Consider the following 17,405-nt stretch of genomic DNA (forward strand, 5'->3'; position numbering starts at 1 on the left):
CTACTAAGTCAATTTAAGAGTTTATACTTTTCTACTTTAATTAGTGTGAAGGTGAAGGGAACTATGATGGGATTTTTATTTATTTTTAATTACTCATTCAGATGAGCTGTACTCATGCTGAGCTAATCTCATCAGCAAATAAGCAAGCAAAAACCAGTCACCTGAATGATGAAATGATGACAGCCTCAATAAATGAACTGCAAAATTCAGTAATTTTCATAAGGATTATACTAGTAAAGCAGGGCTTTGAAAATTTTTGAAAAATTAAATGTGATAGTGTGGCAGTGGAATAATACTGTATTTTCATGCTCTCTCATACACTTTTTCCACAAAAATTGAAGTAATATTATCCATTGTTGCTATCCAAGTGTATACTGATAGTTTTAATTAAACAAATGTTCTATATGTAAATAATACATCATAAGCAAAAGGTGACATGGTGTGCTATTATAGGAAAAATAATCAATTACAGGAAACAAGTTATCCTTCCCATCACTTACATTATAGCAGCTATAAACAGTATATCCAATCACCAACATTCATCTCTCTCTCTCTCTCTCTCTCTCTCTCTCTCTCTCTCTCTCTCTCTCTCTCTCTCTCTCTCTCTCTCTTCTTTCTCTCTCTTATCGAGAATATTTAAAGACCATTTTACAAAATAGTATTTAGGTTTTTTTTTAAATAAATAATATTATTATTAATATTTTACATTTGACTGTTACATGCTGACAGTGGAGACTCCTTCTATAAATGTTAAATAAAATGTTCTCCTTACATAAATATTAAACATTAACCATAGCAATTTATCAATGATCATAGTAATTTTTGTTAACAAACATTTTAAAATATGTTTGTTGTTAGGCCAGTCCCTGAGAATGAATTGTTATAGAAATAGACGATGCTTAAAATTAGTACATTAATATAAACCAGTGATTTGCCATTCAGCTAGCACTACTCAATGCTGCAGACATAGAAAATCAATTCACACCTTCTGATCCCCCACTGGTGTATACCTTTTTGGTATATTTCCCATACCACTTATCCTACACAGGGTCGTGGGGGAGGCTGGAGCTAGTGAACCAGGTCACAAGGAGGGGGGGGACCTAGAGAGCAGGGCACAATCGCACATACATTCACACACTATGGACAATTTTTTAAAATGCCAATCAACCTGCAGTGCATGTTTTTGGAGTGGGAGAGGAAACCCCCAAAACATGGGGAAAACATGCAAGTTCTGCACACACAGGGCAGAGTGGGACTCAAACCCCCAGCCCCAGAGGTGTGATGCAAACCTGCTAACCACTAAGCCACAGCACCTACCACATGTTTGGTTTATTAAATTTGCTGTCTTTCATTCTGCTGTCAACTTTTGTCACCTCAATAATTATTCTCAGCACAGTTAGTGCAGTAGAAAAATGTATTGTCAATATATGTGGTATATGGTTTGCACTCTTGATTTTCAAATGCACTGTTATTGAGAAACAAAAACTTGCACAGCATATACAGTCTGTAAATCTCTATGGACTCCACACATGTGAATGTAGGCACGGTGATGGCAGAGCAGTGGTTGAAATAAGTCTGTAAATAAAGCTGTTTGTGTCTCACTTCTCCTCCACATTAGCCAGATTAATGATTTGACTGTACATGTAGTGTAAATGAGCTCTAATTGGACTCGTTTGTCACGGTCCCTTGAGCAAGGGTGTGGAGATGAAGTGGAACTTCTGCATCAGCTAGAAAGGACCGTCTCATGCTGAGAGAATAAAGGTGACTGAGAGGAACACATTTGCTGAGTCTATGAAGTAACAAAGAAGCCATCTGCTAGACATGGACTGGCAGCGTGTGTGAGTGTGTGTTATACCTGTGAATGAACTGATTCTCTTCTAGGTACTGGCAGCCACGTGCTATATCTCTGGCTATGTTCAGAAGGTCCACCATAGTCAGACTGGAAGGATGCTCCTAAGAAGGAAAAATAAATAAATTTTGAAGCAAAAAAGAAAACAGGGAAACTTAACAGATGGTCTAGCAGTAAGACTCGCATAAAAACATATGGGGTAATTAAGGATAAGACTAACCAACCAAGTAGGGGCTACAAGTGTGTGTTTGTATGTGTGCTCACCAGCCTGGGTCTAGTCTCCCTAAGAAATGTTTTGAGGTCTCCTCCAGCCATCAGCTCCAGCAAAATGAATCGAGGAAGAGCCTGTAAACTCACTCCTATACATCGGACAATGTTCTGATGGCTGAATTTACTGCCAAAGGAAATGGGGTTCAAGAAAACATAGAAAAGGAATATTGTATGTATTTGGACACATATGTGTGTTCTTGAAAGTATGCTTACCTGATTATGAGTGCTTCCATCAGAAAGTCTAGTTCATCCTGCTCAGAGCACACCTCAGGAAGTGTCTGATTAGAAACACAAATGCCAACGGAAATCACCTCAGAACACTACCACCCACTGTCTTTCACGCAGTGTCTTTCAGTTCTACATAAATGAATATTGTAGAAAATATTTTGAAAAGGAAGAGTAGAGTTTTGCATATAATGCAAGCTTACCTTGACAGCTACCTGCATGGGACTGGGTTCTCCTGGTATTCCCACAGCCAGACCCTCATAGACCTCTCCAAAGGCTCCATGCCCCAAACCCCTACAGGCACCATATGCATTACAGCTTTTCTATATAGTTGGATTCTACCAGATTTACAGCAGCACTTGCATAAACAATATTTGAATAAAAAAAATAAATCAAATAAATGTTAGCTAAACATCAACTATGTTTCTATAACAACCAAACCTTAAGAGCTCACTTGTTAAAAATTCAAAACTAGTGACTGGAATCTCAGAGACTACCAGATATCCCTTGGGCAAGGATTTTAATCCTCAACTGCCAAAGACAGTCCTTACCATTTATTTCCTTGCACTTTCTTGCATCCATCTTACCCCACACCTATGAATGAACTGATTTTCTTCTAGGTACTACAAGCCACAGGCTATATATCTATTTATGTTGAGAAGGTCCACCTTAACTTCCTTGCAAAGTGGGTAATATAAAGGAAGCATGTTGTTGGACTGTACACAAGTCCAATGTTAGCTGACCTTGTGAGCGAAATGTTGCGGCGTGGTACTTCCTTAAGGTCATTAACAGAGGCCGTCTTTCCAGCGAAGCAGTAGTTGGGGTTGTAATCAGTCATGATGGTTGATGCTCTCAGCTTACTCAGCTTGCAGTCTGGACTCTGAAGCTCCAGCTGAATGGACTGCAGCTCAGTGTGCTTGCGCCTGTACACTGTACACACAAACAATCCCAAGATAGCAAGTGAGTGATGGCCAGTCATTGGCCTGGAAAGGTGCAGACAAATCATCAAAATTTGCAGACCACAGCCCCAAGTCATGTTTGACAAGTGTTATCTAATCAGAAGGTAGCTTTATACTGTAGATAGGTTGTATTCCTGGGCAGCATTTGCACACTCCAGAGATAAAGAGAGGTCCAAAAGTTAAGCAGCCACCCAATAGGGTTCCTTATTCTGACTCACTTATTAACTCATACCCTTCTCTAGGTTGGCAATCCAACAATGTTGGTTTCCAGTCCAGAGTTCTATGACTATAATATTCGAACCATAATCTGGTTGTGGTTTTACAGTATTAAAATTATACTACCCCACAGCTCCTGGGCTTGGGGTTCAATCAGACCTTGGGCAGTGCCAATTTAGCATGTTCTCCACATGTCCTCCAGGTTCTCCAGTTTCCTCCCATCTTGTCAAATCATTCAGGTAGGTGGATTGTCTAGGCTACACTGTCCCTAGGTGTGCATAATGTCCTGAAATGGACTGGTGTCACATCCAGAGTTTATTCCAGTCTTCCTGGTGTAGGCTCCATGACCCTGACCGTGATAAAGCAGTTACTGAAGATGCATAAATAAATAAAAGTGATACTGCTGCCCAGTGAGATTACTAAAGCAGCTGCCTTTAGAAAAAAGAAACTAATATCTCAAATGACATGGATCAGAACTTACAGCTGGACCACTTTTGAGCAAAAAAAACTAAAATGGCATACAACAATTATTTATGGTTGGTTATAAGTGGACCATGTGGGTACTTGATGGCTTAGTGGTTATGGTTCCGAGCTGATAATTGGAGATTTCATGTCTGCCAGATAACCTCTACTGGACACATAAACTCTAATTCCCAACTGCTCAGCTCAGCTGTAAGTCATTTTGGATAAAAACACCTGCCATGTAAATGCATGTAACAGTGTGAGATATATTATTTGAATAGCTCATGTAAGGCCACATATACTGTTGCCAATATTAAAAATAGCAACTTAAATGAAAGACAGGGGAAGACAGACACATTAGCATAACTAATGTACAAAACTATACAGACTTGTAAACACCTTGACACAAATGTGTAAACAAAAAGATGCAAGCATTGTGTGTGCACACCTTCACACTCATCCACATACTGGAAGCTTGGTGGCCCTGACCCTCAGCTGTAAACACATTAGCGCTAGCTGCGAAACGGATTTATTCACAGTTTCGTAATGGACGAGGCTTGTCAGAGGACGGCTAACTGGCCATCCGTCATCACTCTGTTTCATTCATCAATGGCTGATCACTACTCTTCGCCGTGTGGACAGCGCTGGTGGATGTGATGTCTGGTGTGATGGCTCAATGCGTGTGAAGGTGTGATAAGGCTGTGCTGAAACACACATCTGCACACATACACACACCAATATGATGCAGTGCGAGAGAGGCCATTAGTGCAGATCCACCTGACACCCAGCTGCACTCATTAAAAACAAGAGCTTGCACAGAGATGCCATGTGCAATCATTTTTATTTTTTGGGCTTGTTAGTGATTTTGTCCACGTGTATATGTGTGAATATCCGAGTGTGCTATTTATCCACTTCCTTCTTGGACATTTATGTATCCTCCTAGTTCAGAACTGAAATGCTTTTTTTGTTTTCTTAGATATCCTCAGACACTGCACATATTTGTACTTATAGAAGATGAAAAAGAAGATGATCCTTCTGAAGTTCTGAAGCTTGAGCCCCTAGATATCCATTTGGTATTTCAAGTGCATCCTGAGATTCAAGATTTCCATGACTTCTGCAATAAAAAGCTTTAAAACCTTTGTCATGCATCACAAAAACTCTGAGTATGCATCCTACATTTAAGTGACATTTTGGAAACATGAAAAACTCATTTTTACTTTACATGATTTTTGTACCAGTCATCATTCAAATTAAGAAAATGCAGATTTAACCTTCCTGACAAGCTATTCTTGCTGATTATTCAGTGAACAGTCATTTGCACTTATGATTCACCTTCCTGCCACAGTGAATAATCTCACCTGGATTCTCTAGAGACTTGGAGTTAACCAAAAACTGCAATAACATTTTAAATATCTTGATTTTTTTTCACAATATTTGTCTTTTTTACATATATAATGTAAAAATAATTTACATAACCCTACAATCCAGTGTTTACTCAGAAAAGGATATCTTCTTCATTCTGTTTCAGGATGTTTTTTGGGAAGTCATTGTCACCTCTGGTAGACTGAAACCCAGATTTCTGTAAACAGCTTTATCTACAGATAACAGCACTATACAAACAAACTGAATTGAATTAGATTGCAACTTACTGATCATCACTCCAGACACTGCTAGCAACAGAGCTGCAATGAGTGCTGAGGTTCCTACAGAGAGCGCCAATGCCAGGTGAGAGAGAGAGGGCTGAAGGGGCACCGATGTATCTGGAACTACACACACACACACACACACACACACACACACACACACACACACACACAAATACACACATGGTTGGTCTAGAGCCACTTTAGCCTCTGTTGCACCACTGTGCTAACCAACTGTCTATCAAGCTATCCATATTTTATGAATATTTACACATTCAAATGGCAATGAAAGGACATTGGCATGTTTAAGGTCCAAATTTCTGTAAAATGTTTTCCTAAAACTTTGGTAAATCTTGTCGTCCAATGAGGGGAATGGAATCATTAAAAATGGGTAATTTATAGCATATTTTCCTGTGATTTCAAATAATCTATCAAATTTCTAATCCATCCATCCATCTTCCATCCCGTCATGGGGAACCTGAAGCCTATCCCAGGGAACTTAGGGCACAAGGCAGGGGACACTTTGGATGGGGTGCTAACCCATCGCAGGGCACACACACCACAGACAATTTGGAAATGCCAATCAACCTACAATGAATGTCTTTGGACTGAGGGAGGAAACCAGCGTACCCAGGGTAAACCTCCAAAGCACAGGGAAAACAGGCAAACTCCAGAGGTGTGATTAGAACCCCCAACCCCGCAGGTGCAAGACAAACATGCTAACCACTAAGTCACTTTGTCTTCAATTTTTAATCAAAACTTTATAATACTAAGAAAATATTTGTGCTACAGTTATATTACATCCAAGTAGATATTTACTGTAGTTTCTGTGTCTGAATCTCAAATTATCAAATGACAAAAGTCATTAAAACTACCGAATGAGTTTAAAAATGTATTGAAGAGTTCTGATTCAGGAGTGAGTCAGAAATAAAATACTTTTATGATTTTATAGTTCATATTTTTAATTTTTGGGTTATTTCAAATTCTATTTTAATTTCATATTTAAATGAAAGTTCTTTGTGCTGCTCTCCCCATTTATCATGTGATGTACATTTTTTGATTGTCCCCGTTTCTTCCTCTTCCTTTTTTATTGATTCCAGTACATTTAGTTATTTATCTATTTCATATTTAACTCATGTACCATCAATTTTCCTCATCATATGTGCTACATTATTACTAGATGGCTGTGTATCATTTACCAGGCTGTATCTAATGCATCACTGACTGATCACTTCCTTTTTTTGTTATAGTCTAGGAATAGTATTACATTATTAAAGCCAACAGATGTCAGTGAGACTATAGATGGGCAGGTCAATTTCAGAGAGAGTTTCATTGTTATGAATAATAAAGCTTAATATCATGGAAGCAAATGTCTATATCTATATGATGTATAGCTTTATTAATGTTGTGGGATTACCAGCAATGAGCTGTACTTCTTATGCTCAATCAATATCAGCCAAATGTAATAGATATAGTCTCTGAGGAATGTGTATATATTTGCTATTACATGAAATTATTAATTGCTGCTTTAGGATTAACCATTCAAGCAAACACAATTCTGGACAGAATTTAAAAGGAATCAGACATACCTACACTCTCTATATAACAAAATACATAATATGAATGTTGAAGCTTGTTACATCCAATTTTATGATAAAATCAAAGACAGAAAAGTAAAAGGCCAATTTCATGTGATTTTTTTAATTTTCTTTTTTACCTGTAGAATTGATACAGGAGACATTGTCTGAGGCAAGTACAAGATCATTGTCGCAGTAACACTCTGTTCCCTCCAATGTCTCATAGCACTCTCCTGACTCGCAGTGACTGCAGTTCTGCACTGGTTTGATGATCACCTCACCATCGCCCTCCATGCCTGACATCAACACAACATATGGCTAGGATGTTAGACACCAAAATGATGTAAGACCTCACATGCCTGGAGACACCACACTGAATGTGTTACCTTTAAGTGCATCCATGAATATCTTTCCATCTGGGCTGATAAAGGAGGATCCGTCCTCTCCATCCTGCTCAGGGTCATTGTCTACTGAAGTGCTGCCACCTACATACCACAGAGGAGCAAAACAGCTCTGATGCAATGTGATGTAACAGGTTCAAAGTGACACAGCAAGATATAGCACACTGCAAAGCAGTTCAGGTCTGTATTGCGTGACATAAAGCCTCCAGGAAATGATGTCGAACCTCTATAGCCACCTCCTCCACCCCCACTAGTGCAAGCTCCTCCACCTCCTCCGAAGCCGCCATTAGTCTTCCAGCCCATCGTATGGCATGGAGCTCCTCCCTGACCTCCCAAATTGAGGGGTCTCCCACCCCGAGACACAGGTGCGCTATCATTCCAACCTCCACCTCCACCTGAAGAACAAAGAGGGGAATGGGTTTTAGAAAGAAGGGTGCCTGAAACTTGTTTATTTATCTGCTTACTTGTCACAGAACTGGACAGTGACTTCTTGTCTGCCTGAGAATTTGCAATGAGCAGGTCTACTTTTCTACACCTTGTCAACTTCTAGAATAGTCCTATTACTTTTCAGACCCTTTGCTTTCCCACTTCAGAATTAGCTTTTTCATTTTCTCTCACCATCATGTCTTAGAGAAGATGCTTTGACACAGTGAGTGTTATGGTTCATGCATTTCACTGAATGTCTGGAAGCACCGCACATACTGATGATTCCGACTGTGTCAGATTTTCTCAACTCCCACCTTCCTTCAGCTTCCACACACACACCATTGCTTTTTTTTCTTACCAAGAAAATACAACAAAATTATTCCACGAGGCAGGCCTGCCCTGTTTCACCCCCTCCCCCCAACTTCCTGTCAACTTTAGACTAGCACATGGAGAGTCGTAAACAAGACCACAGACAGCAGGGTAGATCTAAGGCTTGCCAGACAGCTCAAAATATAAATATGAAGTCAACAGTAATTGTGGTCAGTGTTGATTTTGTATGCCTGATCCCATTCTAATTTGGATGTTTTACTGGTAATGCATCAAGATCATATCCAGATTTTGATTAATCATAAGAACAAAGGTGTAAATGCAAAGCTTGTGCAATCAGGCAGACAAATGTCATAATTTGGATGTTTTATGAAATGTGGTACTTTTAACTAATAATAATAATAATAATAATAATAATAATAATAATAATAATAATAATTTTATATATATATATAGACAACGCTCTCTACTGCATTTTGGAATATATATATATATATATATATATATATATATATATATATATATATATATATATTCCAAAATGCAGTGGAGAGCGTTGTCTCTGACAGAGATAGTTTTCTCTCCTGTTCCTACAGTGTAGTGTGAGAACCAGTCACAACTATGATGCAAGTCCACATGTACCTCATCTCATCAGTTACTTGGTGAAATGAATTTTTGACAAATATGCTAAGGATAATAGTTGAAAACAAGATGAAAAAAACTTAAAATAACTTAAAATTTCCTTAGAACAATTTTTCTTAGAATAAAGAATGAATAATTAAAAAAAAAAAAAAAAAAAACAACCACCACCATGCCCCCAGAACCCCAACAGCACTTAAGCCCTCTGAAAGCCTAGGGAAAACCCTGAAAGTATATTCAGAAAGGTTTTCCAAGATGATCTTATGTATTAATTTACTTTTAACATTGCAAATTGTAAATGAATTAAGATTGTAATTTAAATTGTAATTATTATGTGTAATATGCAAATCAGCCATGGATGTAACTTGGTAACTTTTACAATCATGTTTATATCCACCCTGGCTTTAGTATAATTTTAAAGTCGAGGTTTGAGCCCTTTTGGAGAAAAAGTAAAGCAAAGCGGACAGTGCAATCCTGCAGGCTGATTAAATTGGCCATTATGATGACAGCTAATGCTGGCATAAAGCTTCACACTCACATAATTGTAGGTGACTGTAAATAAATTCATGATACTATAATCCGATGATATCACAGTGTGTCATGCAAACATGAAACACAGGAAAAGAAACTTGTCCATGGTGTTAATTTATAGCTGCTCAGATCCTGTTTCTACATATATCATAGAGGAATCATGTTATAGAATTTATTGTGAGCAGCATGGATATGGCTAAGCTGATATTTTAAAAAGCATTTTACTTCAGTTTCTGGCATGAGATATTATATAAACCATTAAAAAAAAAAAAAACAGATTAAACTTTTGTTGTGGTGTGGATAAAAATGAGCATATCAAACAATGCTTGGGACAGCATTAGTTATGGCTATGAAATCACCTCATAACATTTGACAACCATCATAGTGTTGTTCGTCATTTCTAGCAGTTTTTGTGAATTACCTGAATCCTGTCTGAGCACGGACTGAGACTATGGTATACAACATATAAATCCACAGCCAGAAATAGTGGCTTACATAAGCCTTAACACAACTGAAATATCAGCCTCTACATCTTCTAGGCATACCTCATGTGGCAGGGCAGAAACTAGAAATAAATGTCTGCAAGGGAGCAGCGAAAGAAGAAGAAGAAGAAGAGGGACTGTGAACGGGCCATGCCCTGGCCTCTTGTGCTGACTCCCAGCAGCAGTAAATAGAACACAATGGGGGAGCTGGCCTTTGAAAGGCAAGGCTCTGATAGAAGTCATACAGCGCACGCAGCAAAAGAGGACCAAGGGAGAGACCATATGCATGCACAAACAGACATACACAGACACAGACACACTCTCAAATGCATGTGCACAGACAGAAAATACTCAAAAACTGAACACATGCTGTCACACACTATCTATATTTTGTTGCTCCAATTGCAAACCCTTACATTCTGAAATGAACATCCTAAAATCCTCACCACAACAGGGACCACAGCTCAAACATCTCATCCAAGAACCAATATTTTCATGTCTAGTCTCTCCAGGTTCTTGAGCTAAAACTGCTTTAGTATTCAGTAACTACTATCGATCAACAGGAAACAGCGTTGACCATCTGTAAAGTCATATTTTTTTTCTTTTCTTTTTTCCACTCCTAGAACTATTTATGGAATGTGGCATAGACTGGGGCATAGATATTAACAGAAAACTGTCTATTATTGGCATAGACAGTATGTAGATTCAAACCAAAAAGTCCAATGATGGCATTTCCGATGTAGCCTCACCTGCTGCTCCTGACATGCCATTGAGACCAGGAACACTGAAACCATGGTCCATCAGCTCCATCGAGCTCTCTGAATGGCCGTTGTAACCTCGACCCCCACCTCCAGCAGCAATTAGCAGAGGAATATAAACTGACTTGTCCACCTGAAAGCATACAGCCGTGCAGTTTTTGAGTTCATTATTCAGAAACTCCAGCCTGGATCAATGATCAGTTAACCTTTCCGGGTTGCAAATGTATCCAATGACACTTGACAAATTCAGAAAAATAGACCAATCCATTTTTAACTAATATCAGTATTGCTAAGCCAGTGACGTATGTGTAACATATCACAACAAAAAAATAATGTACAAAGAAGACATTCTTGTGTGGAAACATCTAGTGCTGTCAGTATCTGCAAAAATAAATGATTACAGTTTTGATTATTTTATTTTTTTTTATTAAAAAGGTAGTTTTCACTGATGCAAATGCCTGCTTACGTACATTTCCCATCTAAACAAACTCATATTCTGATTTACTAATTTGTGTGTCTAACAAGTGATCCATCCATTTTGTTTATGAAATAACATGGAAGTCTTACTTTAAAGATGTAGGTAGCACCCCCTCCTCCTCCACCTCCTCCCTTCAACATGCTCTTGCTGTCTGGAGGGCCTTTCTGCTCAAGACAGATCTTCTGCAGAGGCTCCTCAGTCTACATGAGAGCAGAGCAGAGCAGGTAATTATTTCATATCTAACTGTCACTAAGCCTTTTTAATTGTAATGCTCTCAAATGAATAAATGACTGGTTTAATATCTATACCTAGCTACACTGGGCCAAAAAAACTCTATTCTCTAATACTTTACTGCAATCTACACTGGCCCACTGCACTGTACTCTACACTGGACAACAGTATTGTACTCTGTACTGGGATACTTTACTGTACTATACACTGGGCTACTACTATACTGTACTCTACATTGGCCCAATGCACTGTACTCTACACTGGAAAACTGTACTGTACTCTACACTGGACAACAGTGTGGCTACTTTACTTTATTCCACTCTGGGATACTGTATTTTACTCCACAATGTGATACTGTACTGTACTATTCGCTATACCGGACCAGTCTATACTACAAACATAACTATACTAGTTTAATGAAGATTCATGTAAATATAAAAGATATAAATATAAATATAAAACATTACTCACTCTAGGACAGGCGTCTTCTCCCTGTTGTCCCACCAGGATGTACAGCATATCATCTTTGTGAAGCCTAAAATCTCCAGCAATATAGACTCCATGTGATCTGAACATGTTGAGAACACTGCGACCACCTGCCGCACCATAAGCCGTGATCCTATAAGTCCCAAAGTAAAGACAGACATGCCAAGTCAAATCCCAAAGTAAAAACATACTGTACATGCCAAGTCTCAGAAGACAGATCACAAAATAGCTCAAAACAACAACAACAAAACTCTGTTAAAATTACTAAACAATTAAGTATGAAGATAGGAAGTTTGGTGTGTGATTGGCCATCAGACCACTGATTTATATTCCTGTATGGGGAAGTTATGATTTTTCCCAGTAATACATACCTGTATAATCCAGTTTCAGGAACCCTCCACATCTGGATGCCCTTGAGTACTCCCTTTGTCCCCACGGTCACATTCACATTGCTTTTACGGTAGGAACTGCTACACAGAGAAGGAGTAGGACCAATTGGCCCTGTAGCCCCACAGGTGTGGAATAACCACTTGGCTGCAAATACACATATACCCACAAACACATTCACAATCCAATCATTTATATCAATTATATTTCAGTTAGATTTCAAACATCTCTTTTCACAAAAAGTGACTGAGCTGTGACATGCCTAGTCCACCTAAGATGAAGCGCTTATATGGTGCCCACTTATCTGATAGAGATGAGTGAAAGGAGAGGATCTGAGAAGTGGAGTAAATGCCATATGGTTTTGGTGTCTGGCTTCTAAAATTTCAATTATGTTGCAGGGGGTAGAGACTCTGAGTCTTGATACTATCACCCATTAAAAAAAAAAAAAAAAAAAAAAAAATACATATGGAGATGTCCACCCTTTGAACATTTCCAATGTCTTACAAAAGTGCCACAGACAACGGCTGGACATTATTCCTCATTAGGACCGTAATGGCCCACGTGGAGTACTGACAGCATTTTCCGCATTTGCCATTAGCCAGGAGATTACTCTTGTCAGATGGGCACAGTGGCACTGCTCTGAGCTACAGTCTGGACTTGGAATCAAGTTCTTAGAAAGTCAGCCAAGAGGAGCTGCATTTGCTCATTTTATGAGACAAAGAAGCACTGCTGCATCTAAGCTACAGCACTAAGCCTAGTAGATTTACCATTATACTACAATGTACAATGGCCACTATTTTCATCATCGTGATACAACCAGAAAAATAAGTTGCCAAATCATGTGCGCTGCACTCACACGTACGTGAATAATTTTGAAAACAATATTTCGAAATCACCCTTTTTTGTTACGCTTATTTTGAGCATGATAGGACTCCATTTATCATGGCTTGTGGTCTATAATTTCTCATTTAATAACATGTTTGCTCAGAATCCACTGCTCTGGCAATACAAATCGCACTGAAAAAAGATATTTTGATTACGACCCAAGTGTAACCTTAAGTAATTCCACCTCATTGTCAGACCACGCATATGAATCCTAGTGTTTGTCATTTTTCATTTTAGAACTTTTTGCCAACCATGACCTCGAGCAAGATAAAGCGGGTTCTGAAGATTAATAAATGAAGCTATTTAGTGATTTATTTATTTTTTGCATTTCTCAGTCTCTATCCCCAATGAACAGCTATTGACTTTATTCTTGAGGCATCTTAAAAAACAGGTTATGAAATAAATATATATATATATATATATATATATATATATATATATATATATATATATATATATATATATATATATATATATATATATAAGATTTGCATGGATGGAAAAACTACTAATTTGAGGGAAAAAGGGAGTGTGGCTATGCACACTTATGTGATACCCAATGAAATTAGCTCCTCTTAATCTTTTTAATGGCAGACGGTGCCATTTTTGCAGTGATATACAGTGCAGTTTGATTTTACATGTACATTTGAACATGTGAATATTCTAGTGGTGTGGATCAGCAGGGGTTTGGTCAGGTGTCATTTATGAAGCAAGTCCTGGAGAACAAATCTGCTGTTAATCAAAGCTTCTTTATATGGTCTGGTATTACTCTGAGTGACAGAGAACATGACTTGAGAAAGAACAGCACATCTTGGAGATGAAGTGGAGCTACATTTAACTAAATTCATTTTTGGAGTTTTTTTTGTTGTTGTTCATGTGGAGAAAAAACAAACAAAAAACATTTCTATACAATGAAGCCCATCAGTGTTGCCCTCTTGAACAAAGCCTCCCTCCAGTGTTGCTGCTTCACACCAACCCAACACTGATTATTTTCCTATAACAGCATGCGCCGTTGAGTTTTATTCCTTACACATTCCATAGCTGACCTACTTACCTTTTTCTGTTTCTTGTATATATTCATAAATAGTCATAACACTTTTGGATTTTAGTACGATTTAAATAAATGTATAAAATCTATCTTTTGAAAGCTTGTAACTAAGCTCAAATTTGATCAAATCCTTTAGTTTACCCTTTGAAATGTTCAGTGCACTAAATGTCATTTCTATAGCAAAATTAATGATCAGACACTCTTTGCTTCATAAATAACAAGCTTTTACCTCATACTGCACACACAACAGATCTCATTTCTCATTTTGCTCTTCCAGCGATGACTGACATGTCCCATTTCTCAATTACTCACAAACTTTGCAAATGAAACTTTGACTCTTTCATCTCTCTGTCACTCTCTCTCTCTCTCTCTCTCTCTCTCTCTCTCTCTCTCTCTCTCTAACCCAACACAACATGACATAGAAGGAAACACCTATGGGTCTGCATTATTTAGTTCCTATTAATAAGTGACACCTATGGCACCCAGACATTTCAATAAGATTGAATGCTGCTGATGGGTATACTAATCCCTCTCTCCCTATCTATCTATCTATCTATCTATCTATCTATCTATCTATCTATCTATCTATCTATCTATCTCTCTCTCTCTCTCTCTCTCTCTCTCTCTCTCTCACACACACACACACACACACACACACACACACACACACACACACACACACACACACACACACACACATGTATAGAGGGCATTGACATTTTTGCAAGGCACAAAAAAACCACAGCATAAGTGCAGCAGACCTGATCAAATAACAAAAGTTTTACTTTTTTTATATTCTGTGTACAACCTGAGGGATATAAGATACATGATTCCACATAACTTGTGATTCTGCCCTGCCTACAAAAGGACTCAAGGCTGTGTGGGAGAGACAGAATGGCTGAATACAGGTCACTACTCTGGCACTGTTACTAAAAAGGTAAGAAAGCCAGGTTGTTTTTCCAAGAGCACAAAACTGTTGACACATAAAAAGCTGCTGGTATTCAAGCTACAAGCTACAGGACCAGGCTACTAAATAACTCTTTCACCCAGGTCTAAAGCAAACACACGCCTCTCTCTAAAGTTCCAGTTACATAAAATTTCTTGCTTACAAATGTACAGAGAAGCAACTCACATTACTGAATAGTGACAACTATTTTTACCTTTTAATGCTTAACCGTTAATGATTATGTCATTTCTCTGAATAAGACAACTTAAAATTGTCATGTTTTGTTTTGCAGTGACCAAGGAATCATGGGAAGCAAACCTTGGGACATGACAAGAGATTCTCTGTGTAAGTTAATGTATGTCATTGATTTTATGCCAACAAAATACTTTTACTGAACAATTTGATATCGTGACTGATAATGGGTCAATGAATGGGTCAATTCATGAAACAATGTGCCTCCTAGTGGTCAGGAGCATTTCCACTGTATTGCGGTTTGATTCTGTTGCGTCGCGGCTTGATGCTGTTGTGTTACAGCTTGATTCTGTTGTGTTGTTAACTTATCTTTGCTTTTTAAACTTCATTGCATTGTGCACTAGTGGGCCACCATAATTTTCTGATTTTCTGTTATACAGTTCGTACAGGATTTTGAGGTTTTTTTTTTTGTGATTGTGTGTGTCATTTCTGTTGCGTTTTTCTAAATTTCTGATGGTTTTATGTGCTTTTTTTGTGGAGAACCACTTGAATTGGCGAAACTGCAATTGCATGAAATTGTTTTGCATTTTTCACAGTGATGTTTGTTGATAAATGAGACCTTTGAGCTGTACTCATTTTTGACACACGTGAATCGAAGTGGGCTTTGTCTGAATGTGCGTTGTGATGGTGTCACATGATGTGTCTTGGCCTAAATCCGTGGGATATCTGCAGTAATTTTGAAAAATCCTCCTAATATTAAGATCCTCCTAATATTATGTAGTTAGCATGATTTTGCATTAAATTCTATGATTGCAAAATCAAAAAATCCTGGAGGGACTGGTTGTAGTTTTGGTTCTTCATGTTTCGCACTTAGGAGCCACTATACTAAACAGAACAGACACATATATTTTGAAAATAAATGCATGCTTCCCTGTACAATTGTCTTAAACATTCATTATTCATAAATGGCTTTTATTTTTTGAACAAGCCACATCATTATATCGCAAATTAGTGCAGAAAGAGCAAATAAAACTTAAAAATTTACTAAACTCTACCTTTTCTGACCTAATTTTCTGTTTCTAGCACTGTAGCTAGTCCCTGGCCTGATGAGCTATCCAATTAACTAAATATTTTTCACAAATGCATGTGATGAACTACAACAGAGAAGCTTCTGCTGAAGAAGCTTGGTCATATTTAGAAAACTAGAGTTGCTGAAGTACAGCAGGTTTTTTTTTTTTTTTTTTTTTTTACCCTGGTCGATACTGCTAGAGAATTGTTTTTCAAGCATTTCTTCAAATATTCTATGCTTTGGAAATACTTAGCTTCCAGACTGTGGTCTGCCAGTTTATGATGCCTGATCTATAACCTTGACTGACACACAACAACAACAACCAAGAGGATGTCAGTAATTGTCAGAAGTAAAGTTCAGGTGAGAAGAGCAACTTCCTGGAGCCACAGAAATGGAGTCATTCTCATAAAAAACAAGCCACAGAACATGGTTTTCATCTCAATCGTCCATTGTTAAAAAGTGCTTGGTTTAGACCTGGGTCACAGAGAGCACAGAACATCACAAGGTTAGTGATGCGCCCATTTTTTTTTCACATCAAAGTAATCAAGCAGACAAAGGCTGAAAAAAAAACCCTGTCTAGATGAGAGTACCCTACACTGTCCTCTGTTCTCATTCAGCACAAAGCAGCATCCAGAGTTCAGTTTCTGCAGTAAAACGAAATCAACTGAGGAAATGGAAAGAGTCTGAAAAAACAGACTGTTGCTGTGTAGAGACATACTGTAGGTGTGTGAAATGAAGCACTCTCCAAAAGTTTACTCATTATTTATGTTAAAATTCAGCTATAGAAATGAGCTATTCGCATCATTTGACAGCATGATTGTCTTTTTGACAGGTTGAATTTACATTGCTGTCTGTTATACATCATGTGATCACAGTATGCCTTCTTTCAAAATAGAAAATTTCATTAATGTTTCAAAC

At 38.0% G+C, this 17,405-nt stretch overlaps 1 protein-coding gene across 1 annotated transcript in view; it reads right to left on the reverse strand.

The window, feature by feature from the left end:
• Positions 1-17,405, reverse strand: part of alk (ALK receptor tyrosine kinase) — a 438,375-nt gene that overhangs the window by 13,486 nt on the left and 407,484 nt on the right. The window contains exons 12-24 of the mRNA XM_017477116.3: positions 12,332-12,494; positions 11,946-12,093; positions 11,333-11,443; positions 10,757-10,898; positions 7,827-7,997; positions 7,588-7,686; positions 7,342-7,497; positions 5,631-5,747; positions 3,088-3,274; positions 2,548-2,638; positions 2,333-2,397; positions 2,114-2,243; positions 1,856-1,953 (exon numbers count right to left, since the gene is read on the reverse strand). Of these exons, the coding sequence (XP_017332605.2) occupies positions 1,856-1,953; positions 2,114-2,243; positions 2,333-2,397; positions 2,548-2,638; positions 3,088-3,274; positions 5,631-5,747; positions 7,342-7,497; positions 7,588-7,686; positions 7,827-7,997; positions 10,757-10,898; positions 11,333-11,443; positions 11,946-12,093; positions 12,332-12,494 (1,678 nt within the window). The remainder of the gene's footprint in view (positions 1-1,855; positions 1,954-2,113; positions 2,244-2,332; positions 2,398-2,547; positions 2,639-3,087; positions 3,275-5,630; positions 5,748-7,341; positions 7,498-7,587; positions 7,687-7,826; positions 7,998-10,756; positions 10,899-11,332; positions 11,444-11,945; positions 12,094-12,331; positions 12,495-17,405) is intronic.

Source organism: Ictalurus punctatus, chromosome 9 (genome assembly GCF_001660625.3).
Source record: "Ictalurus punctatus breed USDA103 chromosome 9, Coco_2.0, whole genome shotgun sequence".
In the NCBI taxonomy this organism is placed as follows: Eukaryota; Metazoa; Chordata; class Actinopteri; order Siluriformes; family Ictaluridae; genus Ictalurus; species Ictalurus punctatus.